Genomic DNA, 27,942 nt, shown 5'->3' on the forward strand with positions numbered 1-27,942 from the left:
AAAGTACTCTCTATACAGACTACAGCATTATCTAGCAAAGCATAGATCAATGTGGATAGCTTATTCTTAACTTGACATTTGCCTTGTTTTTGACATTCTAAAAGTTGAATTATCTCCTTAAAATGCTGAATGCAAGGAATCTTTATCCTTATATTTACCTCTGCAATATTTTAGAGAAGCCCAAATAAACTGTGAAAGGCTACTGGGTTTAAAAGTATGGAATATTTATATATATGTAGATATAGATATTGGCATATGTATATACATATGTACATAGGGGTATGATGGACAATGGAATTTTCTGTGTTCTCAGCTTTCTGTAGAATTATTGGTACTTTTTTTTTTTTTTTAATATGTCTTTTAAAGTACTCTTTCAAAGGAGATCCTATTTCATAAGCATAGTATCACTTTTTCCTGACATTTTTAACAACTATTTCTTCCTAAACATTATTCAAAGACAATAGGCATTGCAAAGCCCTTTACAGAACTATGACTTTATGGTATGCAGGTTTGTTTTGTTAATAAGAGTAACCACAGTAACGTGTGAGTGCATGTTTCTGTAGATACAGAAATCATATAAAAGATAATGTTAACAGAGTGATGATGCAGAGAACAGTAGAAAAGTGCTTGAATTATGAGAAAGGATTGCTGCATTAAATATTTCAGGTGACAGAAATCATATATATATGTTCACTTTTTTTTTTTTTTTTGGTTATGTACTGCAATGGTAATGGCTGCTCTATCATTTTATTAGGATTTTAAAAATATTTTATATCCATGTAATGCAGCTATTTTTTTAGTTTGGATTTATGGGCATTAACATCTTGCGATTTCATTCTTGATAAGGCAAGATTAGTCTGTTTCTTTCTCTTCTATTTTGTATAGAGGTCCTTCTCTGCATGGCAGAGAAGGACCTGGGAGTACTGGTTGATAGTCGGCTGAATATGAGCCAGCAGTGTGCTCAGGTGGCCAAGAAGGCCAACAGCATCCTGGCTTGTATAAGAAGCAGCGTGGCCAGCAGGGCTAGGGAAGTGATTGTCCCCCTGTACTCAGCTCTGGTGAGGCCGCACCTTGAGTACTGTGTTCAGTTTTGGGCCCCTTGCTACAAGAAGGAAGTCGAGGTGCTCGAGAGAGTCCAGAGAAGGGCGACGAAGCTGGTGAGGGGTCTGGAGAACAAGTCTTATGAGGAGTGGCTGAAGGAGCTGGGATTGTTCAGACTGGAGAAGAGGAGGCTCAGGGGCAACCTTATCGCTCTCTACAGGTACCTTAAAGGAGGCTGTAGCGAGGTGGGGGTTGGTCTTTTCTCCCATGTGCCTGGTGACAGGACGAGGGGGAAGGGCTAAAGTTGCGCCAGGGGAGGTTTAGGTGGATATTAGGAAGAACTTTACTGAAAGGGTTGTTAGGCATTGGAATAGGCTGTCCAGGGAAGTGGTTGAGTCACCATCCCTGGAGGTCTTTAAGAGATGTTTAGATGTAGAGCTTAGTGATATGGTTTAGTGGAGGACTTGTTAGTATTAGGTAAGAGGTTGGACTGGGTGATCTTGGAGGTCTCTTCCAACCTAGACGATTCTGTGATTCTATATACCACACATGGTAATGTAACTCAAAAGACAAAAAGCAATAGGTACCACAAAAACATTCCACAGACAATTGCCCTTTTTGGTTAACAGATATGTTATATGTAGGTTTGCAAAGGGCCTTTTCTGCCATGGTCTGAGTAGGGTGACCGTAGTGTAATATCTCGTGAGTGGTGTATAGTGAGGCTATTAGAAACTTGCATTTATTAGTTTATTTATTATTTTCTTGAATTAGAATGAGTTGGGCAATAATGGGCAGAAAATTGATATGGAGACTGGTGGGAGAAGGCAGAAAACCATAACTCTTTGTGCTAAATAACAAAATGCTGATAGAGTTTTATAATCTGGGAAGAGTATGTAGGTCGGGATGGTGCTTTTAGCTTTTGGACTACTGAGTGCTGGGGGAATGTTGTGTTGTTGGGGGTGCTGCTTTCTAGAGGAGAAACTTCCAGTTGCAAGTAAATGGCATTGGTAATTACAGAATAAGAGAAATAGGGATGTAGACATCCAACAGTTTCAAATGCATGCATTTCCTTAAAGATACTTTCTCTCATTGTACAAATAGTTGCATTGCAGCAGTTCTGTATGAGTGAATATTGTAGAGCTCAGTAATGTCTGTGTACATCTTTTGCATCCTTTTCAAAGAAAGAATGTTTTACTAATAGTCATACATTTATATGAATAACTCTGTTCTTTCATGTCTAATACTGAGTAAGTAACTGAACTTCCATTCAAGACACAAAGCTGAAATCTAAGAAATTCTGGGAGCAAAATTCAGAGCTATGAATATCTATAATGTCAAGTAGTGGAAGGATTTAATTAAGGCCTTATGCACACTTGAATACCTCCTGAATTTCACTTCAGTTGCTATCAAGCATCTGCAAATGGAATTGACATAATCGCAGGCTTTGTGACATTTGATAAAATATTTTTATTAGCAAAGATGAGAATCTACGTCAGCTACAAGACTTGAGAATACTTCTTCATTTTGGCTTATGCAAGTCCAGTAGTAAAAGAAGGGTTTTACTTCACGGGAGGTCTAGTTGGTAGGACGTTTTAGGAAGGAAAGTTGTTTAATGAATAAAGATTCTAAGATTGGCAATAATTAAACAGAAAGTTCGGATTTAATGCTTGAGTTTTTGTGTTTTTATGCAGCTTTTAGAAATCGGACTCACTTTTCTGTTTCCTTGGGGAACTGTGGGCTCCTAAGTGCTTGTGTCTTTTAAACAAGCCACGCATCTCCAAAAAAGGCAAAAATGTCATAGGAATGACATTTTAAAATAAACCGTATTTTTCCACATTAAAGTTTCTTGTTGAAAGGCATAAGTTCCCTCATCCCCACCCTCTTACTAGTAGAAATAGATACAGATTAGCATAACCACTTCTGCATGATAAATTATCATGTTGGACTTGGATAACCATAAAAATGTAACTAGAGAAGAAATAGAATTGAAGAAATTTAAATTGTGCTTTCTGGTTGATAATGAAATTAAAAAGCTTCAGTTGCAGTTACATTGCACATTCTGGGAAATTAAAGAAGCTCAGATATGGTTAGTTTCACTGAAGAGCCCTCAGCAATGGCAATGCCTCAAAGAGACATTAGAGATTGTCTGTAGCACGGAAATATGTTGGAAAGACAATGAAATTAGCAGTTCAAATTGTAGATCCTTTAGTTTCTCTACTTTATGCACTGAAGTTTTTACACTGATTAATTCACTCCCCACCTATGATTCATTCAGTAGCATACCCAGCCATTGCTTTCGCATTTTGGAGCATTGACTACCAAGCTACTATTTTGGTCTCCAAAGCAGGCTCTCAGTTTTATGAAGTGTGCACCGCTTATCCCAAGTTTCACCTCTACAATGAAAAGAATGGTGTTATTTTTCAAGGAAATGTACATGCTTAAAGAAAATCATAAGCACTCCACTGTAACCAAGGACTCATTATTGAACCAGGTATGTATAATTCTAAGGTCTAAGGAAATGCTGGCATTTTGCTGTAGATCTTAATGAAAGATAAAAGACGTACGGTCCCTGGGTACAGTTTCCGTTCAGAGTGCTTAACTAATACCGTGTCTCTGACTTTAGTGTTTTTAAGCCAGGCTCCTACTGAAAGGAGAAATCTTGCCTTCCCTTCCATCCTCTGCCATGCATTTTGCCCTGTCCTTTGGACTGTTGCCAACAGAGCACACAGTATGCTGAAGCAAGGAACCATTCTGATTGAAAATGAATCAGTTTTATGTTTTTTGCTGGCTTAGTTCCAGCCAAATCAGTTTTCTGAGAAGCTTACCATGTGGCCACAAAAATGTTTGCACTAATACAAGGGAGACGGCAGTAACACTCTACTCAGGGGCAGTGGGAAGTTAATAGGTATATAAAGGGGTAGTTGCCCCTTTAGGTAGCAGTGTCATATTAGATCAGATTCACGTGTTCAATTGCAGCACATTCTTAGCTGTCTGGCATTAAAAAATTAACTGACTAAAGCAGTTGCACTCGTGACTGTTATCACTTATGTCTAGGGTCCTTCAAAGGATTGGAAGTGCCTCTTACCTTTTCTACTTTCATTGCTCCACTTTCCCCATGGAGTCCATTATTACAGGAGTGCATAGCTGATGCATAGGGAAGCGTGGCAACAGAAAGCTCCTTCCTTTCCTAAAAGTAAAGGTCTGCTGTTGTTGCTGCACAAGGGAAAGATGGGTCTTGTGCACACAGCCACTTTTGCCTCTGTCATCAAAAGCCACTAACATGGTAATACTGATGGAGCTTTAAATGAAACAAAGAAAGCAAGCTTGTTTCCAAGAGAGGTAAGCACTGCTATTAACAATGTTAGTGTTTGGAATTCTGTGTTGTTGTAGATACTAATTTTTGTTTATATCAGTAGTTAAAGCATTGGTAACTGTTAACCCAGACAGATTTCCTGCGTTAGACTTTAGGGTTTTTTTTTCCAAGTGTCCATTTAATGGAAGAGGGTGGCTCCTTGCCATCTTCAGTAAGATGCTCTTCTAAAAGTATCCAGCTCTTAAGGGAAATAATTTAATAGCTGTGTTTTAGGCATGCAAATTATCTTCCATAGTGTTAAACCAACTTACATATTCGAGTCTGGACTCCCAGTCCATCTGCCAGTAGACATTCTTGCTGCAGCTTCTCCTTCATTCAGCAGCATTTTATCCCAGCTTCCTGATTTTTCAGTGGGGTTTTAATTTTGCATCAACATAGCTGTAGCCTTTAGGGGTGGCAAAGATAGGTCCAAGCAAGATTCAGAGGTGGAGCCTCCCAACTTTTTAGAACAGACTTGTTCATTAGTCAATCCCAGCACTCAAACTGATACCCTCCAACCTCCTGAGCACGTCTTCAGAGAAAAGCTGCATCTTGTCTGACTGACTTGTGGCCAGATGTGTGATGGAGCAGGTCCGGAAGCGAAGAACTGCTGCTTTCTGTGGCAATGAATTACCACGTGCCTGCTGATCTGTGGTAAATGTCTACTTGTGGATGCTCACCTCTGGTAGGTGCAATGCCAGGCAGAGTGGCTTACTCCTTGCTTGTGCTGCTGCTTTTATAGGAGAAACAAAAAGAGGTGAAAGATTTATTTTAGTTACTGAAGTCAATGGCTGTTTGTGTTCTCAGTGTATATTCAAGAAAAATTGCCAAGTTAATATTTGTTTTTAGATTTTTGTTTTTAAGTGCAAAGGTTAGAATGTTTTATGGAAACCTTCATCCCTAAGTGATTGAATGTGGAGAGAACTGAATTCCGAGATAAAAACAGGTAGTAAAGAAGCAAATGCTACAAAAATGGAAGTATTTACTGTCTTTGTTCTATCAAAATGTGTATGTGATACAAGTATGTGACTTGCTTTCTTTTTTAACCAGCAATTTATTGTAGTTTGGAAATCCTCTAAGACTTCCTGATTCCTTGCCAAATCTGTAATTCATTCAATTTATGTCCCTATTCTTATAACAGAGCTTGCTCAGGGATATAAATCTCTCCTTTTTTAGAGGGTGAGAAAGACTCTCATGATTATGTTTTGGTAAGCAGAATAATAGGGCCTCAATTTAATCGTAGGAGCAATAAAAAGCAGCCTTAGATACCCTTGTTTTCAGGCAGTGTTTCTTATGTAGTACATCATGTAACTTTTGATAATCGTTTTCAGCAAGAAATCCTTAATCCCATATAAGCAACGACATTTTTACAAACGATATGATTCATCACCAGCCTATGTGAATACACATCCATTAGTGCAGCTATTGCTAGATGCTGTTTCTGTCCTCATTTCTTGAGTATACGAATGTTTAGACACAGTCAAATGAAAGGATGTGTGATGAAATTGGAACATTTGGAACTTGCTTGGAAGTGAATTTTAGACTGTTTCATGTCAAGATGCATTTCTCCTATTTTCTTGCTTTATTCTCTCTAACCGTTAGATATTATCAGCTTTTCCAGTCTTGGGATTAATGTGAGCTTTAGATGTTTTTAAGGGGAGGGGTAATGAAGAAAGATAGACATTTTAGAAGATTAAGTTCTGAATACTCTCATTAGAATTGCAGAATTTCTGTACTAGGTACAGCAAACAAAGAAATACCAGTACAAGAAAAAAAAATGTCAGAAGCATCCTGTTGGTAATAAAATCCAGGTACTTAAGAGACGGTCACTGCCAAAACTGATACAATTTGATGGTTTTTACAACTTATTTACTTGGAAGAAAGAAAAAGTTACTCGCTTAGCATGCTGTCAGACTTCACAAACCATTCTCCCTTACTCTCTGTCAAGCATGAATTTCAAAGTGCTAAAAATATATTCTTCCTGCTTGTTCTTATGGCACATTTCCCAAGAATTATTTAGTGATTTAAAAAACAAAACAAAACAGAACAAAACAAAACAAAACAAAAAAGAACACATTTTATTTGTGTTTTTGGGAGGTGATATTAACAAAAATAAATTACAAGGAATCTGTTTTGGTGGAGGATATTTTGAGAGCAAATGAACTGAAGTCCACTCATGAACTATTCTCCTTCCTTGGACTATTTGTTTGATCTCTATTTTCATAATCAGTTTAATGAAAGTAAATATAGAAATTACTATTATTATCCCATTCTTTAAGATATCCAAGTTTTTGAGAAATTAATCAAATACTGAATTAACAAAAGCACTTAGTGTAGGACATACACACTTCTTCATGCTGCCCTGCTTCCATTAGTTGTCAGCTCTGAGGAGTCAGGTTGGCATTTACATGTTTCCTTGTGAACACATGGGCAAAGGCTTTTTAGTAGAAATTTTGCATCATAATAGCTAAACTACAACTGGCTGAGTGTGCCTAAGAGCTATGTGTCTCAGCAGTCTTAAACCCTCCCAGTGTGTGGGAAAAGAAGTTATTCCCTGAAAATTTCCGATAATGCAGGCACATCTGAAGGAACTATAGCCAGAGGTGAATAATGGGCTGCTGTCACCAAATGAGCCAAAAAACTGTACTTGGCATTGTCGTCACTGTTGGCAGGAAAGGAAAACCAAATGCATCACTAAAGAACATCATGCGATTTTAGAGTTGGCCATTGTAATTATTTTGCACTCTCACTGCATGCGAAATGGAAAAAATAACATTTTAAAGAGAGAATGCAATTCAGATCTAATTAAGTTGCAGTATATTTAAGAATAGAAATCACCCTAAAGACATCTAAGTATTGAATGTTTATAGTAAGGGATAATAGATGTTCCTAAATTACCTCTGTGTCAACAGAAACCTGACATTGCTTGATAAGATTGTGTTCAAAATGTAGTCTCAAGAGATTAGCAGGTTAGTCCTGGATGATGGGCACAGAAGAAAACAAATTAATGCAAATGTGGAGTGCAACTGCTTGCTGAAATAAAGCTTCCGTAGAGGAGTGTGAGGCATTGTGGCTTACGTTCAAATTCCTGCTCCCTCTGATTTAGACAGGTTTTTACAACCCCCTTCATTCTAAGTCAGACAGGAATTTTACCCTAAAAGATGCTTCTTCCAAATGTCAGGACAATGCCCCTGGTTCAAACACTCATTTCAAGTAACACTGAAAAAGTTTTAATTTCCTTCCAGCATAGAACATCAACAACAAACCCCTCATATTTCAAAATGTGTTGTGAAAAACATCCTCATACAGAGCCCTGTTGAGAGTGAAAGCAATTTCTTGCTAAAATATTAGGCACAATAAGGGACTTACTGTTTTAATTATCTATTTATTTATTGAGATGTGGTTTTCTTTAAGAGGACTTATAGCAGGGATGGTGAACCTCTACACATGAATCTCTTGTCCCTCTCGTCCACTGAAGCACGTTGTGTGACCATCAGCATTCCTGCATTGGCAGAGGACCTGCACCTGGAGAAACAAATACTGCCCACCCATCTCCACTTGCAGCACCTTTGGGTGGTGGAAGAGGGTTGCCTCCTGCCCATGACCTGTGCAGAAATGCCCTGGCTTCAGCTCTGCTGGGTGTGATGTCTGTATCCTGCCACTGCTATCTAAAGGCCTCAGGGTTGTGATGGTCAGGAGGGCTGGCAACTCCGAGCTATTAACACTGGCCTCTGTAATTTATCTTGAATGACGAACAAACGAAATACAAAAGTTGAAACAAACTGTGCACTCACTACTAGCTTCCAATTTTTAACATCAGAACTACTTCTAATGAGTATAATACTTCAGGTAAATCTAGTTTCCATCTAGTTTCCATCACCTGGAAAGATTGCAGTGATTTGTGGAGGGTGGCTTTTGTTTCTCTCTCTCTCTCTCTCTTTTTTTTTTTTTAAACAATTTTGACACTTATTTTCCTACCTTAGTGATTTTACAACCATTGAGATGCTACCTGATTTTTCATACTGGGGCTATTTTAAGTTTTGGAAGTTTCTGGGGGATTTTGACTGAAGGCTTCTTGACTAGTTACTGTTGCTGCTGACAATTTTTTCGAAATGTGAAACTGTTGCAATTAGTCTTTGGTAAGATATGGGTGTGTGTTAGGATTCCCAGATGTTGCACAATGATTTTGTTTTACATTTCTGGAATAATGTGGCCAAAAGCAGAAGCACTTCTGGCCCTGAGCAGAACATTTCTGCTTTTTACCTTGTTTTCCTTTTGTGCAAAATGTAGTTTGGCCAAACATATGATAAAGAAAATATTTATTTTAGTGGCATTACTCTGATTAATACTGGTGTGGCAGAAGACTATTGGGTTAAAGAGCCCCTGTGGGCCAGACTGCACAGCTGTTTGGAGCAAGAAACTGCCTTAAAGTCTAAGCCATATAAATTGCTTTATTGCTGTAATAAAGTTCCTTGTTATGACACAGGCTGGAATTCTCTAAAGTGCAGAACTGGTATTTCAAATCCATCCCACAGTGATATGGGTTCAGCATTGTGCACAAATTAATTGTCGCATATTTATATTCTGTAGCCATGATCCAGGAAGTTTTGTAGTAATTCAGAAGCATCTTGAATCCCAAGTTGTCTGTTGACCTCAGCGCTGGCAGTTTCAACATATTCTTTCCAGTTCAGCAGTAGATTGTAAATCAGCAAAACTCTGGCAGTTTGCCAGGTTCTGTGCTGATATACATGCACCTCAGAGGAGTCATTTGCAAATTTAATTTTGACAAAATTAAACTGGCTGAAGCCCTGAGCAATCTGACCTCATAGTTGACCCGGCTTTGAGCAGGAACCAGGACTAGAGACCTCCTAAAGCCCCTTTTGACCTGAATTATTCTGATTCTAGATGGAAGGGGTATGTATTCCAAATTCAATTTTATTTGGATTTATTGTTGATCAATTCTCCCCACAACAGGACTGCAGGAATTCAGGTTTAGGAAATTCTTCCATTTGTGGCTGTTCTACAGTTGAGAGTCTCATGGAGGAACAGAAACTGGAGTGGTTGCATAAGTGGACCTGAGAACTGATTTCCACTCCCTTTGACAGCAGAAATATTTATTTCACTAAACAGTGTAATTGCATTTTCCTTTAGTCTTTCATTGCAGCTTGTGACATAGATGATCTTAGTTTTGAATCAGAAAAGCGGACCCTTTGTTATCCATTGCCATTTTCCACTTTGTTCTGTCATTTGCAGTTTTGATCTGTGTGTCCTTATAGATAAAAGCAGTGCATATGAACTATCCTCATAAAGTATCCATCCATTGGGACCTGTAACCAGGTAGTGACATCTCCTGCCCATCCCCATTCCCTCTAGGTATAAATATTTTGGTCAGAGGTTATAGATAGAGACCATAGTATTCAGATGCTCCCTTTATCTCTCCAAAGACCAGCACTTCAGAACTGGCCCTGACTACATCATAATAAAAAATAAATAGATAAAACAGGTCGCAAATCAGAATTTCCCCTTTCAAACTACACAGGAAAAGATCTGACAGCACAGACGTGTAGTTTGTCGTACTTGAAAAATATCATCTGTTCTTATTTTGGCCTTATTTGTATGACCAGTTCTTAACATGTACAGGCAATTTAGTAAGCACTTCTGTCATGAAAGTGGTGCTCTAATGCTAGCACGGGTCACCCAGAGAGGTTGTAGAGTTGCTGTCCATGCAGATGGTCACAACCCAACAGGACACAGTCTTGGGCAACCTGCTCAAGGGGTTCCTTCCAACCTCAACTATTCTGTGATTCTTCTGTGATTCTCCAAAAGTTTTTTTTTTTTTTTTTTTTTTTTTTTTTAAAAAAGAGAGCTGTGATTCTTGTATTGGATTGTATTTATACTGTCAATAATCCTAACTTGAATGCTTGAATGATTTCAACATGTTTTCACTATATATATCATCCCTAAGGATTTTAATCACAGTATAATGTCCTGTTACTGATTTTCACTCAGTTCCTGTTGACCCCCATGGCAGAATATGGCTCTGGAGAGATCAATCAGTGTTATACTCAAGTCTCCTAACACCTAATTTCCTACACAACTGAACTTCAGCACTCGTAAAATTTACTGCCTGGTGACCTTTTTAAAGGGCCATTTTGAATTTATAAACCATCCCTCAGCAATCGGGGGCTACTTTGAAATGAACTACATTGTGCAAGTGGGAGCTGTGCTGTGTGTATACTGAAATATGAACAGTATTTAGCATCTGGATACAGTGAATCATTCAAATTATGACTGAAAAAAACCACCAAGGAATTTATTAAAATGTAATATTCCATTTGCATGCGGAAAAGTCAGCACTTCTACCTAGAAATTTCTTTCAATCTGTTTAATAGACCACTGAGTCATTGGTTCACAACTGAAGTTCAACAGCAATAACTGGTTTTACATTAAATTCCTATAGCTTAGTAATTGTGTAGCTGATCATTCGATTATAGAAAATGTTTATAGGAAATAACCACCAGGTAGAAACACCTGCATAAAATGTTTGTTTATCTACAATATGCCTGTCTCCTTTGTAAAATGCAGGATATATATTGGTCCATGCAATTTCACTCTTGACAATGACCAAAATCATGGCTCCATCTGAATTTCAATTCACCTTTAGTTTTGTGAGCTCCTTCTTTCATGGATCAGAACATTTGCTGTCTTAACTACTTTTAAAATGCCTGAGGTGCAAGTCAGAATCACGTGGCAGCACTGTACAGTAGCTAACCAGTACTGAAATGTAAGTTGATGTGACTAAGTATTATTTCTGCAAAGAGTGCAGCTCTAGTACTCTTACTGAAAGAGTGTTTTTCATATCCCTCAGCAAATGAGCATCGTCATTCCAAGAGTTAATTTCTTGACTATCAAGACTCATTAAGTGTTTCTCTAGTCTGGAGCTGACTGTATACCTGTCTGTGCCAGAGAGTTTAAAATCACATAAAAATATGTACAGTAGAGGTAATGAACATCCTTTCTGACTTTTCTCTTAACTGCTAATCCTGCAGACAGTTAATCACAAAGACTGTTATTTCTATCCTGTTTCTTTCTGGTTTTGCTAAGAAAGCTTCAGGATTTTGTTTTTATAGATTTCAAGCAATGTCAAAGTAGGTTTTTCTTTGATACTTACTAAGAGCTGGGAAAGAAAAAAAGGTCTTTCTTTGGGAATGCCTCTTGTAATGCCCAGTTAGGCTCTTGGGAACAGAAAGTACTTTGGATAATGTGTACAAGTCCTGTGCCCATGTGGGGCACAGTCCACAGAGCCACTGGCTTGCTTCTTGGTTTTGGTCTGCTGTTTAGGTGTGACACATGGTGACTTTGATTTCAAACTCAGGAAATAGGGAGCTGGAAGTTCTGCTGAAGCTGGGTGTGAACACCAAATGGCAGCAGCAGCTGGCCACCTTGTTTGCCCAGGCTGGCATCAGATGCAGGCTTGGATGGACTGCTGTCAGGGAGACTTGAAGCAGAGCCATGTTATTGTTAAAGGATGCTGCCAATGGTGACAAGCTGTGCAAGTCTTGGTCGCTCTGAAAGAATATCTCTTAGGCCCTTAGGAGTCCCACAGGTCCTCTGCATGTGGGAACAGTCAATGGGCATCTGGTTTTCAAGAGAGGAAGACAACATTATGGCCCCCTGCCAAAAACTGGTGCCAGTTTGACAAATAGTGTGGTTATTTCAGAGTTTCTGCCACACCGCAAATGAATCTCCCGCCGGAGGCTGGCCATGGCAAATTCCTGAGGCTGTCCATACATCATCTTAATGCTCTGAAGTCTGTTGTGAGGCTGTACAGAAAAGAGTGGTTGTTCAATTAGTGGTGTCTTTGTGCAAGGCTTGCATGCACTGCATGTCCTGGCTCCAACAGGGAATGCTTGTGCTTATTTTAATATTTATTTATTATTATTATTATTATTATTATTATATCTAAATACTTTATATCTTCCTGTGTTGCTGTTTACTGAAGTAAACACGTAAACTCCGTTGTCAAACCCAGCAGGTGCGTGTGATAATCTGCATAATTTTGAACTTCAGCATTTGCTCATCTGCCAGCACTGTTGGTGGCATATCTGCTGTTGCCATGATGTGTATAGCTTTGATCTGAAAACAGTGATATGAGTGGAATGCTCTGGTGGGTCCTCAGTTCACACCTAATGACCAGCAAATGTGCTGCAGGGTGCCTCAAGTTGCGGTGTGTTTGCCCACAAAATCAGCGGGATCTGCACACTCTGGAGCATATGTAAGATCTGTTACACGGGTAACAAGGAGCCTTCTCAGCCCAAGCATGGGATGACAACAGAAACCTTGAAAGTAGTGGGACAAGATGGTACTGGAGACTGGACTAAATACTCACGTGTCCAACTTCTGGTGCTTAAAATAAATGCTGACTTGAAAGCAGACAAGACTGGTTTAAAGGGTAAAAAAAAACAACAAGTATCTGATGTATGTAAAACACACCATATCTGGTGAATTTAGACATTAGGCAGACTTGTAGACTAATAAAGAAACAACAGGGTGTAAAGACTAGTTAGAAAATATAAAAATAGCCCTGAGTGGACTGTAGGCTGGGGAGGAAGAAACCATCAAAGTAGTATCACACCTCTTGCAAAAAGGAGACCCCCCTGGCACACTCCTCCCACCCATCACATCAGCATCACCACCACCATCATGCTCTTCCCTGTGAAGACTTGGGACACTGAAGTCCCACCATGCTGGACTGACTGATGTTGGGACCCAAAGGTGCAGTTAAAGGCTGAAATGGGTAGATTGCAGAAAGATTGTGTTTTGACTATACAAAAAATATCTGTTTTGACTTAGTAGAATTTGAACTATAAATGTTAGTGTCACATTTTGACTGGACAGATAACTCTTTGATTAGACAGTTAAAGCTTTTTTTTTTTAACAAAACAAAACAAAAAAACCCACACATAAATTGTGACTTTGCCTTTAAAGAGTATTCCTCGTTTTGCACGGAAGATGTTGAGTACAGCATGAATCAGCAGCAGGCATGCACGCGTGTGCGCGCACACACACACACGCTGCTCCTTCCCTATCCAGTGTAACAATGGTGTAGGTACACTCATTCCCATCCTGTGTTTTGGGGTACTGTGTGGGGAGTTGTTATATCGTTGAGATACATGGCATAGAATGGTGTAGACTGAAGTCAGTCATACCATATTTTTCCACCCTTTATTTTCAAGGGTGATCTGTGTATGAACAAAATCTTCGGAGACAAAATATTCTGCTTATGACTATGCATCTGCTATCTCAAAGGGCTCAAGAGGAAACATTTGGCTCTTTTGTGATTATAGTATTTTTCTCTGATAATTTCTGTAACATACTAGCTGGCCTCCTACATCAACTCCTGAATGGCAACTGACAGCATTTTTTTTTCATGAAAAGAAATTTTTAATGGGCTGTACCATAAATAGCTGGAACTTGCTGTCCTATGTGGAAAATACAGGATATGAGTCATTATCAACAGTAGGAGACCTTAGATCCTCTGTAGCTGTACATATCTTCTGTGGCCATATCAAGGACTGCATTTAATCTGAGAAGCACATGTTCATTCCAGATAGCTACAGGAGACAACTTGGCTCCCACTGGCACATTTTGTAGTATCTGTTCTCTAGTAAAACCTACTCTAATCTTAAAGAAACTCCAGTCCATTTTGCAACCACTCAGTTTCTAGTACCTTAAAGTGATAGTGAGGAAAATTCAATAATAGTAATTGCTGAATTACAATAACATTTACTGAATTATTGGCTTGTCTTCAGCACAAGAGAGAGAAACAGTCAGAAACCCAGTTATTTCAGGAGTTTCTGATGTCCCATGTTCTTCCAGAGGGACCATTTTTGTCACAGATATGATATCTTTCAGTGAATCTTTAAAGATCCTAACTAAACTAACATTTTTTAACAGTCAAAGATAAATGAATTTTTACTATGACAATTTCTGCAAATCTCTAATTATTTCTAACATTTTTAAGAATACAGTTCAAAAACGGTACCTTATATTTTTCGTCTTCTTTTCCATTTCCAAGAGTTACATACGGATTTTGAAATTCTTGAATAAATTTTGAAGTTCACTCTTTCACAGATAAAGAAGACAAGGAAACAAATAGTGTCATTGATTTCAATATAGGGATCAATGGGAGAGTACAACAGTAATACCCTCCAGACTTCTTGATCCCCATGACTGTGCTTTAATCAGACCCTGTACTTCTGGGTACTTTAGCAGCAGACTGTAAAACATGCTTAAATTGAGGAGAACTTATTGCTGGAAACCAGGGCTGAAAAAAAATTTTAGTGGTTCACATATGGCTGCTTGATTCCCAAGATTTCTTCTAAGGTTAAAAAAAATAATTAAATGTTTGTTTGGCACAAGTTGAGACAGTGATAATGGCAGCAAAGTCACATTTCAGGTGGTCAGCAGGAACTTCCACTGTGCTTTGAAGGCTAAGTAAAGTCTGCTTGAAATCTCTTCCACTTGTTACTACTGCAGAATGCTATACTATGCTATGTTAAAATACGTTATTACAAAACAACAGCAACAAGCTTTAGATCACGTATAATGCAGGTATCTCTTTCCCAGGATGCTAGCCAGCTACTAGGCAATAAAGTTAAGCTGTTCTTATGCATATTCTGTTTGTTTCTATTTCTTTAATGCAAAAAAAAAAAAAGCAAGATCTTTATAGAAAAGGGTTGAAGCACTGAATGAAGGCTTGGGGCCACCTGTCCATGTTAGCCTGCTACTTAGATAAGCTTTTTTACAAGCATGATCCATTAAGATCAAATTTTTGTGTCCCTTTGTGGGTCCCAGGCCAGAAAGACTTAGTAAGAATGAAACACTGAAACCAACCTAGTAGCTGTAAACTTGAAGAATTACCTGGAATTTTCTCAGCAAGGTTGCTGTGTCTGAACACCATTAACTATAGATATTTCTTCCCATCCAACTGTGCATATTGCATTTTTGAAATTAGCCTCTGCAAGGAAATGATGGACTACTTAATTGCAATTTAGGCTTCAGATTTGCAATTGTAGATACAGAGAAATTCCATTTCCCAAAGAAATAAGTGGAGAGAACTTTAATTAGTTCTAAGGGCTCTTTCAACAATGAAAGTGAATAATACTGTTTTTCTTAACGGGTTTGCTGATAAAGATGGATATCTTTGTATTTTTTTTTTCCACACATTATGAATAAATGCATAAAAACAATGGAGAGATGATTTGAGTCAGGTTTGACTTAAATTTTTAAAATATCTAGCGTAGAAATCACTAGTCTGGATTTGTCCCCATGGAAAAAAGGCAGGAGAAGGCTCAGAAATGTGGCTGGCTCTCCAATAATGCTAGTGTATTTTTCGGTATCAAACATCATTAATTAAATATAAATTAGAAACAATACTTTTACTTCAAATGTTTCTACACAGACTTTTCAAAGTAGAAGAATTGTGTGGTTGGCAATATTTAGTCTTATTTTAAATTATCATACATACATTGCCTGTTAGATGTTGATTTTAGACTGTGAGATGTCAGACTGGTACCATGAGGGTTTGTTTTCATATAAGAAAACCCACTGCTTTACAGCTATGATATTGTGTCATCAAAGGAACTAATGCATACAAGTACCAGTTTTGTGCATCAGGGACAAGGTGAAAATGGCATAAGACAATTCTGACATTCCTTGAGAAGTAGTTTGGACTTGCTGGAAAATATACAATGTGCCATGGACCAGCAGAATTCTAAGCTGAATTTTCCTTCTGTTCTGCGAAATCATCATCTGTAGCTGAACTTATTTAAATGCTAATGCTTACTTAGATCGTGATACTTTTATCAGTAACTGCATAAGCTGTTTGCATATCCTGCAAATAGCTTTTGAACTTTATGGTATACTAAGTCATACTGGAACTCCTGTTTAGCTGATTTCTGCGGCTGTGACAAGTCATGATGTGGAGATTTTGACTGTGTAATTACAAAAATCTTTATCATACTTACAGTAGGGTAACCATACCATGACGGGAAGGACATACCCATCTACAAAACATCCACAGTGAGCTGCAGTTGAGATTCTGATCTAGAAGTGCACCTATCAGGCCCCAGTTTCCAAATACTTTCCATTCCATAGAAGCTACACCTTCAGCTCCTATTTCAAGTATATGTCAAGCGTATATATTGCTCTGCTAAAGCTGCAGATTAACCTCCTGCTGGGGAGACTGGTGCAGTTACTCAAGTGGGACTCTAGATGCTTGGACTCTAAGATTAAATAGACAAAACTTTTATAGCTGCTTATGACATCAGTAAGTAAGTAAATAGGACAGGGCTGATGGGTCCTGGACTAACCTTGAACATTCGGATGTCAGACCAGAAAAAGGACAGGTGGCTATGTGCTTTGTATTTTCAGATGTCAGCTTGGAGCCTGATTTATAGTAGCTTTCCAGTCTCAAGAGCAAACTGCTTATGGTCTTTCAGTATGTACAAAGGCAGCTCAGAGAGGCTTTCAGCACAGAAAATGTGAGGTCAGATTAAGGGATTGATGTAAGTCTACACTCTGAAGTCTCTCTGCTATCTGAGATTTCTGACTCTAAAAGATGAAGCACATAATCCTGAAACTCGGCTGGTGCCACTGAGGATAAGAAGCTGTTGCCTTGTCTCTGTCTTAATTTTCTACTTTTGTTAAAACAGTTAAGATGTGTGAGTTTACAGATTTCTGGCATTGCTCACCAGCATTTAATAAGCATTTTTGCTTTTCTAGCAAAATACCTCTTTATATTTAACAGATAAGAAGCTATCTGCAATAGAGCAGGTGTGACAAAACCTTTTTTCATCTCCTGAATTTTTACTGATTACCTGTTACAACTGTGTAAAAGTTAAGATGTGAACCATAATTTAGATAAGGCCAGCTAATATCCGGGCTTGCTTGGCAGCAAAATGTTCTAAACACCTCTCCTTGGTGGTACACTTTGATGAGGGGACTAGCCAGCAGGTTAAGTTGTGTATTGCTTCTGGGTGCATTGCTCTGTATTTTCCCTGTTTTGTGGCAGTCAGAGAAGCTGACTCACGGCTCAAGCAGTAGCAGCTCATGATACACTGTTCACCAAGTGGCAGTCCCAAATTTCTTATATGCTTTCCTCCCATCTGGTAAGTGGATGAGTCATTTATGACTCAATTTTCTCTGCTCAGCTTAAGAATGATTCCTAATGAGTCAGACAGAATGTTTTCAGGGACTCCTGCTGTTGGAGAGCACTTCACCTCTACCGCTCCCATCTTCTCATCTCTCCCATACTGTGGGCTGTGGTCTAACTTCCAGAGCAGAATCCTTCTACACTAAATTCAGGATTGGTGAAATTGCTGCTTTAGTGAGCCATTTTTGATGTAAGTATGACTTTCAGCTTTGCCTTTAGTATTGCCAGGCATGTTGATACAGGGACAGGACCTCCCTTTGTGATGGCTTTGTGCACCACTGCTAAGAGACCTTCATGCTGCCTCCGCAGCATGGGTGCGGGACTGCTTTCAGATGGAGGACATTCAAATGGTCACAGGTTTGTTCTTTCCTTTCTTGTGCACAATGATTAGAGGGTTGGCCTGGGTTCCTTTACTACATTGGTAGACTAGATCTCTCTTGATTCTAGACATAGCTGTTGGCTCTGTGTTTGGAGTGGAAGTTCAGTATTAGTCCTTGTCATAGACAACTGTGCTCTAAACCAAGAGAGTGTGGGGAAGGACAGGTGCTGAGCTGCATGCAGGCTCCTGGCCGTCACTGGCAGGCTGTTGATCAGAGGTAGGCCTCTGGGAAATGGTTAGGAATGCCATGATTGTAATAATAAAAACTGGGCAAAGTGGTCTGCTAGTACAGAGAGCAACAGTCTGCATTTGTGTGGAGTGCTTCAGTAATATTCTTAAAATTGCTAGTAATGTCTATCGGTGACAAAGAAGTGATAAAGGGATGGCAGAGAGAACTTTTGTTGAACTTATTTTCCTATGTATATATGTACTTCCTTTATATACTGCAGCTAAAAATATGTAAGTGTACTCTTTCCATAGAGAAAAATGCAGATAATACAACTATGAGATACAAATAGCAGCTTGTCTCTCACTGCTTTCCCAGACATATGGCCAGTCCTATAGATGTGCCCCTTATGTAAGAGCGATCTTGTGCCATGCTTTATTGCTGCATGACGGTTCACTGGAAAAGCAGCTTGATAACCACTAATTGAAAGAAACCTCAAGTTTATTCCGTGCTTGAATCCCAAAGATTTTTATTTCAAAATCATTCCATTAATAATCAAAGCTTGTATATTGGAAATTAAAAATCTTTGGACCGTATCTCCTTTTACTTATCTTTCTATTTAATTAAAATTAAATGGCTGGTTCTCCCCAGTTCATTCTTTTGCCCCTAAAGCTATTTCTAGTACTATGTTCTCACTAATTACTAAAATCACAACTAAGTAGCATCCATTCTTGATGGTTCCTTGATAGTTTAAGGATTCACCACCAGAAGCAGCATATGCTCTACAATCTATATCTGAAATTAAATGTTTCATAATAATGTCATTTTCTGCTTGACTTTATTCTCTGATAGCAGAGATTTTCTAATTGGAGATTAAAGATAATGTGGTTATTGCCCCCAGACTAAATGAATACTTTTCTTCAATTTTTAGTAAGGTTGATAATGCAGTATGTAGAGGCAAAACCAGGATGGTTAACAGAAATGACTGTACGAAAATGAGTATTACTAAATCTGGAAGGAAAACTGAAACATTTTAGTATGTTCAACTGAAAGGGATCAAATTATTTCCTTTCCAGACATCTGATAGCCGTGGAATGTGAAAGGATTTTTATTTAACTTCGTTGACACCCGAAGACTGGAGAGCAATGTTTATAATAACTGAATTTGAAGAAAGGGAGCAAAACAAACTACAGGCCCTTTGTTATCAAAATTAAAAAAAAAAAAAAAAGAAAGAGAGAGACTAAACAGAACAACAACACATATAAAAAAGCCCTACCAAGCTCTTTTAAAGAAAAACAGTCATCTTTGGGGACAAACAGATATGGAAAAATGAGACAAAAATGGGCCAAAATGAAAGGAGAACTAATCAGGGTTGAGTAAGATTACCAGGTCAGACTCCCAAAAACAGCCTGCTGCCTGATTTTAGGCATTGCTTTTATTAACAGCCATAGTGTAAATGGTAGGCATGTACTGATTTCAATTTATTCATGACACAAATTCAGGAGGTACAAAATAGTATGGATGATCATAAACATACTGCATAAAAGCAATTGTATGACCTCGTAAAACAAAGTAATAGCAATAGGAAATTTAATAATGAAAAAGGTAAGGTTGTGCTTCTATGGATTAACAATTCTTTTAGAAACTGGAGGGCTGTCAGCTGGAAGTGGTGCTGAAGGTGAAGGCTGTTAGTTGACTATGAGGTACAAAAGACATGTAACCTTGAAAAAAGCAAACATTAGTACATCAGCTGAGGTCATTCCAGCAAAGATGGGCATGTACTTATGCTGTGGAACAAGGTGCTGGGTTATCTTAACTGCTTCAGCACCATGAATCCTTGCTAGTCAAAGAAAAAAAAAAGTATGCAAAGCATTAACTTTTCAATTCTTTGTGCTAAACAATGTATGTGAATTACATACTTGCATGATTGTCACTCAATAACATTAGAATATCCTTACTAGTGTCTAGTCTTTTGTGGATGGAAAATATGGTCTTCAGAACTGACTAAGAATAGCTATCTTCTCTCATGAAGTGATCTGCAAATAGTACAAATGGAGAAAAATGGCCTCTGAACTGTTACTCCTATTTTATTTAAATGAGAAGAAAATAGCAGAAGAAAATTAACTTCACTTCTGCATATTCTTCTTTTTTCATCACTTATATTTCCAATAGCACAAACTGCCATGTAAAAACACATATGTAAAATGAACATTTGGAGAGTGTTCAGCAACAGGCTAGATAAAGAACTTTTTCCTCGTGTCCGATCTGACCCTCCCCTGGAGCAGCTCTGTGCCGTTCCCACATGTCCTGCCATCAGTTCCCAGGGAGCAGAGACTGTCACCTCCCTTTCTGAAGCTGCAGAGAGCAGTGAGGTCACTTCTCAGCCTCCTCTTCTCTGGACCGGACAACCCTAGGGTCCTCAGCCTCTCCTCATAGGACATGCCCTCCAGCCCTTCTACTGGCTTTGTTGCCCTCCTTAAGGGTGCTTTCAAGTCCCTGCACATCCTTCGTATATCGTGAGCCCAGAACTGCACACAGTATTCAAGGTGAGGCTGCACCAACACTAATATAGCAGGAGAACCACCTCTTTTGACCAGCTGGCTGTGCTGGTCTCAAAGATGCGGTTTGCCCTCTTGGCTGCTAGGGCAAGCTGCTTGCTCGTGTGGAGCCTGCTGCTGACCAGCACCCCCAGGTCCCCTTCTGCAGGGCTGCTCCTCAGCCACTCGTCTCCCAGTCTGTGCCTGTGCCTGGCATTGCTCCGTCCCAGGTGCAGCACCCAGCGTTTTCCTTTGTTGAACTTCATGGTGTTGCTGATTGCCCAGTGCTACAAATAATGTCAGCAATTCTCCAGTGGACAGTGGATGTGAAATAAATAGGTGAGGTTTAATTAAATGAGAAAATTCTTGAAACCGTTGTAACTGATCTGATTTTTACCTTGAAGTGTTAAGCAAGTACATTTGTAGTTGTCTTCACCTGGTACTTCTAGGCTTACCTGTGCAGAAGGTTGGTACTGGGATACTTCAGGCAATGAACCACTCAGGATTTTTTTAGCTGTATTAGGCCCAGAGATCCTTCCACAATTGACTAGAAGAGTCAAAGTAAGTTCCTCTATGGTACTTTGACCTGGTGTCTTACAGCATTTTAAAACTGTTTACATGTCTGGAAACTTAGATTTAAAAAACAAAGAAACACACCCACAAAACCACTGTCCCAATTCAGTTTTTTACACTTTCACATTTCACATAAATTTTTCCAGTCATCTTTGTGAAGTTAGCTGTTATCCATTTCCTTTGACAATTAGCAGTAAGCTGGGTATTATCAACAGAGATTTCCTTTTGAAAGTAGAGGAATTCTTCTGCAAGGTATTATTTCTGCCTTTGTCCTCTTTCCAAACCTATAAGCATATACTCAGCTCAGTATACAAAAGACAAATGGAATAATAAATCACTGGATAATAATTCCCAGTTAGCTGGTCAGCCCTTGCTTTAAAAATTATGTTTGAACTTATTGCTCCATCGTGCCAAAAGAAAAGGGTGAAGTTTTTTATTTTTATTTTTATTTTTTTTTCCACATAACAAGAACATCATGGGCAGCAGCAGCATTCACTTGTCCGCATTGCTCTGCCAATGTGCTTCAGTGCTCTGCAGGAGCCATCCCATGTGTGAGATAATGTGTTTATCTCTGTAGCCACTAATTCTCAACTTTTTCAGATAGCCAAAGAGAAGGGTAACTACCAATTATTTGCACTCCTCAAACTATGTTAAGAATTTTCTTGTTCAGGAAAGCTACTCAGATTTGTTTTATACAGACCAATGCAGGCCAAATTAAAATGATTGCAGTAATATGAACTGAAACAGTGCTCTAAAGTGAATATAATTTTATATCTCTGCATGCAGTTGGAATTTTACTGTATGATTTTCCACTTAATCAATTACATTAGGAATTATTACACATATTTTAGAAACCTACTGAAGTCATTTCCTGTTTTATGTTGAGGTTTGCAAAAGAAAAAAATGAGCCACCTTTCTATTTTATTTATTTTTTATTATTTTTTTTTCCTGCAGTCTGTATTGTCCTTCTTTATTTTTTATCACAAAGACAGCTTGTTTCCACATCAGCTTCCCAACTGAGTGCCCTTTTTGGTGTGTTTAATTAGATGACTCCAGACAGCATGAACTACAATAAGCTTAAGCAACATCAGCAGCTGATGGCATTGTGTTGCCTAACAACTCCAGAACAGTTTCTCCAATTGTGCTGAGTTGCCATAGTAATATCTGCCCACTGCTGGTGGACTTGCTTGAGAAATTTAAATAAAAACAACTGTCAGACTAACATCGTGGCAGATGCATTAGCCTCAGCAACATCAAGAGACAAAATTATTTCTGTCACGAGCATACATGAAGCATAATTTTGCGTAGGATCACCCGAGATATGCCTTTTTTGCAGGCCCAATAGCCTGGTGCTTTCTCTCAATAAATGTAGCTATATAGAATATGAGATGGGCACAGAAAGTTCACAGAATTATTTTTTCTCCGTGACACCACTGTTTCTTCATGGCTAACTTTGACCGTATTGGAATCTTAAATTTCTACTTCATTCTGTTAAATATTTCAAAACTGGACACTTAGCATGAGTATCATATACTGCTCTGGTGTGAATGCAATGCAGAGGTAACTCTGACTCTGTAGTCCCGTAGGAATGGCTGGCAGAGCTTTAGTCTCCCCAGTCAGTACAGATTTTCATTTCCCAGACCTGTCTTCTCTGCAGATCAACCCCTGACTTTGAATTTTGTTTTGAGGACTTCATTGGCCAAACTTTGAGCAATGAAACATTTTTAGCATTGAAAGATATAAGTACTATTTCTATGCCCAGATTAAGGTGCTTCAGGTATTTATGTAATGCTATTAAACTGTGCATAATTCACCCATTCGGAAATGCTTAAGGCATCTAATCTGTTCTTAACATATAAACCATGAAAATACAGTTACCCCCATAACATCAGAAAATGAAATTCAGAAGCTGTTTTTTATGCTGTGTTTCTACAGCACACTTCCTTTCTTCCTCTTCTTGGGATATAACTGTGCTTTATTCTATTTATTCTTCAACTGGCTGCACGTATTCCTGAGATAATATTCTCCTTTTTATCAGTATGGTTTGTTGGAAAAGGTAAAGGAGAGAATGTTTGGATGTGATTTAAAAAGATCTTTTTATTTTAAAATGCCTCTGAGTTCTGAGTACTTCTGATTCTTCCCACCTCTTCCATATTTTTCAAATACTTGAATGTATATGCTGAAGTTATAGGGTTGAATTTTTCTGTCCTGGAAAGCTAATGTAGCAAATTTAGGCCAGTAGTAATTATTAGCCCATCTGTTTTGCCTCACTGTTCTACTCAGACAGAGAGAGGAAAAAACCCAAATTGCTGTCTCCGCAAAAGATGCTGGAGCCTTTACTTTGCATGCGTGTTTCCAGAGTTGTTCCATTTAACTTGATGGAATGACAGATCCCTTTCCCTCTGCTGTTTTGTCTGTCTGCTTATAATTCCAGGATTAAAATTCAATTTAGTCAAATACTTGGGTGAAATGATGCTTTAATTTGGTCTCCCTAACAGGTTTTTTCCTCTTCTAAGCAGGAGCTGTTTGCTTTTCTCAGTATGGTCAGCAGCCACGCTATTAAGTGATAACTGACATAGGCTTTTGTCTTGAGCCAGAATGTCAAAATCTCCATTTAGAAAGTGTCACATTCTGCCATCCCACTCTGCCTTAGCTGTCCAAAATTAAGTATGATCAGAGTGGGGCACTGTGTAAACAGACATGGCATGGAATATTAACTGGTTGCTGATGATGTATTTGCTGAGCAATTTGCAGGCTATCATTCTGATTAATAATAAAAAAAAGCTGTATCTATGGAAACAAAGTGTGGAAAATAGCTTTTATGCCTGAGGAATGCTCAAGGAAAATGGTTAAGTGGTCTTAAACGTGATAGCAGATGTCTTCTTAGCAAATCTCAGGGCATTGCTGATGTGAATAGGGATGTAGCAATGAGTGGCACATAGAATTGTAATGTTGTAAAGCAAAAAGAGACAGTCCCTTTTATTTAAAATTATTTAGAATTGTAGAACTATAGAATATCCTGAGTTGGAAAGGACCCACAAGGGTCATTGAGTCCAACTCCTAGCTCCACACAGGACCACCCAAGAATCAGACCATGAGTCTGAGAGTGTTGTCCAAATGCTCCTCGAACTGCAGCAGGCTCAGTTCTGTGACCACTGCCCTGAGGAGCCTGTCCCAGTGCCCGACCACCCTCTGGGTGCAGAACCTTTCCCTAACACCCAGCCTGACCTGCCCCTGTCCCAGCTCCATGCTGTTCCCTCGGGTCCTGTCGTTGTCCCCAGAGAGCAGAGCTCAGCGCCTGCCCCTCCGCTCCCCTCGTGAGGGAGATGCAGGCCGCCATGACTGAGATTTAGTAGTTCTCCATGCAGAATAAGCAGAGAGATTTAAATTGGCTAGGAACAAACAGGTTAGTTTTTTAACTGCATTCCAGTCACAAATTGTTTTCACAAGTTACATTCATGAAAATCATTGCATCTTTTTTTTTCATTTTTTTTTTTTTTTTCCTTCCTGTTGCTGCTTTTGTGAATTGCCAGATCCTAATTCAGGGGATGTCCCACTATAAGAGTTAAATCATATTTTCTGTTAACAAATTGCACCTAGATATATTCTAAAAAATTAAAATTGTTGCATGGGGATAAAAAATAGCATTGCACCAAATTTGCCACTGCTTTTACTTTCTTGAAGAGCCTCTGCATGGAACTTCGACTTCTGCCTCACTTCTTGCTGTAGAGCTGAGGAAGCATGCACCTGTTATTCTTTTCTCTTTCTTTCCCATTTTATTTCCCTAGCTAGAAGGCATTGGCCAACAAACAACAGTTTTAGGAAAGCTCCAAGCATAAAAAAATCTATCTTTAAAGATAGCTTTTCCCCAAGAGATTTCTTCAACTTATTGGCCTCTACAAGTTCCTGTCTGATCTGCTCAAAGCTTCTGTTGCTGTGTGACACTGTCACAGAAAGTACAGGAAACACCTCTCTTCTTTCTATGAAAAATAGAAATAGGTGCCTGAGTTTCCTCACCGGTTCTGATATTGTTGACGGACATGGAGGGCCATAATCACCCTCAGTTATGACCCTTCCATTTGTATTAGACACTTGTCTTGAGCACACGAGCTCGGTTCCTTCTGGATGAAAGTAAGATTTGCTCCAGGAGCACACACCGTGCTTTCTGACTGCTAAAGGCTGGTTGATCCATGGGGCTAGATCAGAGTTTGTGTGGAGGCAATCCCTCTGACACACATACAGTGGAGACCTCATGCCCACAGCTCTGTAGATCTACTCCTTCTGCAGTCTCTTACTGAGGGAATTAGCTGAGCCGTGAGCAGGCTACAGCAATTGTATAGCTGTCCCCACGGCATGGCTCTGGGCAGGAAATTGTTCCTTAGGAAACAGAAGGAGCTGAGGGAACAAGTGGGTTTTCTATTCCACTACTTTCACTGTTTCATCAAGCAAAAGTATTTAGCAAAGTATTGTTATTGAAGAAGATTATGTCAGAAAGGAATATTCAATTTAGCTAGTAATATTAATATAGCTTATTTTATAATTCACATCCTTTATTGTAAGCTGTTTCTAATGTGGAGTTATGCTAAAGGTCTTGCCTATTGATTTGTTTGAAGGAAAGGCTTCAGTGGAAGAATAAACAAAATCTTGTTTGGTGTACCTTACCTTGGTCAGCATTAAACAGGATGCAGATCTGAAATCCTCTGTCAATAGTAATTTCTAAAGGTTTGGGGTAAAGGCAAAAGAATGGAGCTTTATAGAACGTACATTGTGTGGCCTGATTGTTGCAGGTGGCCTTGGGTGACGTGAAGTATTTAAAAGTGAAGTTTATTTTACAGTGGTGGAAGGGGAGCCCAAAGCACAGTGGATAATTCTGTGTAACAGGAGCAGAAAGTTTTGTTTAGTGGACAATTGTTCCTCAGGGACCAGTAAAGATGCCAGAGTACAATGTAAATTATAACGAGCTTGGTGGCAGCCGCGCCCTGACGCTGCATGTAAAACCAGCCCTTGCTCATGGGGGGACATTTTGCAGCCATGTCCCTTTTAGATTGATTGCAAGGTTTGTTCTCCATGTAAAATTCATGCTCCTTGCCTCTGCTCTGGGTTCTAAGGGAAAAGAAGCTACTGAAAATGAAATACTTCCAGGAACAACCAACCTAGGGAGCTTGTCCATGGGTTTATCTTGCAGCCAGAATGGGAATGCTTACCTAGAGGTTTTTACAGTTAGACCATGTAAAAGCAGTGGAGCAGTTAGTGGGGAATTAAAAATGAGATAAAGGGAAGAAAAAGAAAATGTGACATAATGCAGAAAACTAAAGTAAATGGAAAGGCAGTCAACAATAAATATTTACAATATATCTTCAGATATGTTTGATGCATAATATATTTGAGATATAATGCAATAAAATCCAAACATTAATAGCCAAAATATGCATGATGATATTGGATTGTTTTAATACTTTTTGAAAGCGCATGAAAAGCCTAAAAGTTCTGATATTTTAAAACTGCAGCGTAAAACTGGTGTTATCATTGGATTGGTGAAATACGAATGTTGAAACTGAGCTCAGTGAGGAATCTGAGCATATTGTAATAGTTCTAGCTGGATTTGTACCTCTTCACTGTGTGTCAAAAGAATTCTTTACACAAATTAAATATTTTAGTGGTTAAGTATTACTCTATAACTTATAGGCAACTGAGTTTGGACATTCATGTAGAAGCAGTCCAAAGTGATACAGCATCATCTGCAAAACCATTTGTGAAGGGCTGTGCTGTGTTTTACCTAGCTGTGAGCAGCAAAGTGCTCCTAGTGGATGGTACAGCACAGCTTTTCTGTGAGAAACACGTTTTATTTCCATATACTTCCAGATCTGATAAGAGCTTGCAGGAGTATTTCCAGATCTTTGGCAGAAGCTATTCTGTACGCAGTCTGGAAAGTCCAATGTCTGCAGAGGTGTCTGGGCCTTCCAGACAATGCTGGGTTTGTTCTGCAGTGGGATCTTCCTGGAGGGGCACAGACTGATTCCAGCGGGTGAGGAAGGAACTTGGAAAAGCTTGGTGAACAATTCTAACGCAGAGTCTCCTTAGATTTCTCGCATTCTCTTAATTTGAGAATTAAGAGAAAAGAAATCGCAAAATGTAATACATGCCAGATTGCTGTAAAAATGCCCTTTTCATTTTGGCATCCAGATTTCCCCTCTCCCTCTTTCAGAAACTTGTCAAGGAAAGGTTGAAGATAATAGATAATACACCAGCAAACCTAAGACGGAGCACACGTTTCACTTCCATTTAGTAATGGGCAGACAGAGGCATGGGGAGTGTAAGCGAGTTAGGCGAGCTCAGAGGAGCAGCCTTCAAAAAAAAACAAAAGACCATGCCTCTCTGGATTCTCAAGCGAGTGCACTTACAACAGCACATTTTTCCAGTATGCCGATGATTACAACAATTTTATTGAGAAGATAGCATCACTGGTAACATGTGCAAATGAAAATGATGAAGTCTTTGAGGAGCCTCTTAAAAATACTCCTGCTAAAGTAAAAGCGCTTCTGTAACAATGGACAGAGACCAGAATATTACTTAGGTTCTAGGAAAAGTTTACATCCTAAGTATATAAATTACAACAATGCAAATAAAATAGTGACTACTATTTTAAATCTAGCAGGTAATATGACCAACATACTGATT

The 27,942-nt window shown here is 38.9% G+C and overlaps 1 protein-coding gene across 3 annotated transcripts in view; it reads left to right on the top strand.

The window, feature by feature from the left end:
* The first annotated feature begins 17,736 nt into the window (after positions 1 to 17,736).
* PDE1A (phosphodiesterase 1A) overlaps positions 17,737 to 27,942 on the top strand; it is a 183,405-nt gene continuing 173,199 nt past the window's right edge. For 2 of the 3 annotated variants that reach the window (XM_040561586.1, XM_040561588.1), the window contains exon 1: positions 17,738 to 17,799. In XM_040561586.1, coding sequence (XP_040417520.1) covers positions 17,798 to 17,799 — 2 coding nt within the window. In that variant the 5' untranslated portion in view covers positions 17,738 to 17,797. Of the gene's footprint in view, positions 17,800 to 27,942 lie in introns of all 3 variants that reach the window. The other variant, XM_040561584.1, reaches the window with a different exon arrangement.

The sequence above is a fragment of the Cygnus olor genome, chromosome 6, assembly GCF_009769625.2.
Source record: "Cygnus olor isolate bCygOlo1 chromosome 6, bCygOlo1.pri.v2, whole genome shotgun sequence".
In the NCBI taxonomy this organism is placed as follows: Eukaryota; Metazoa; Chordata; class Aves; order Anseriformes; family Anatidae; genus Cygnus; species Cygnus olor.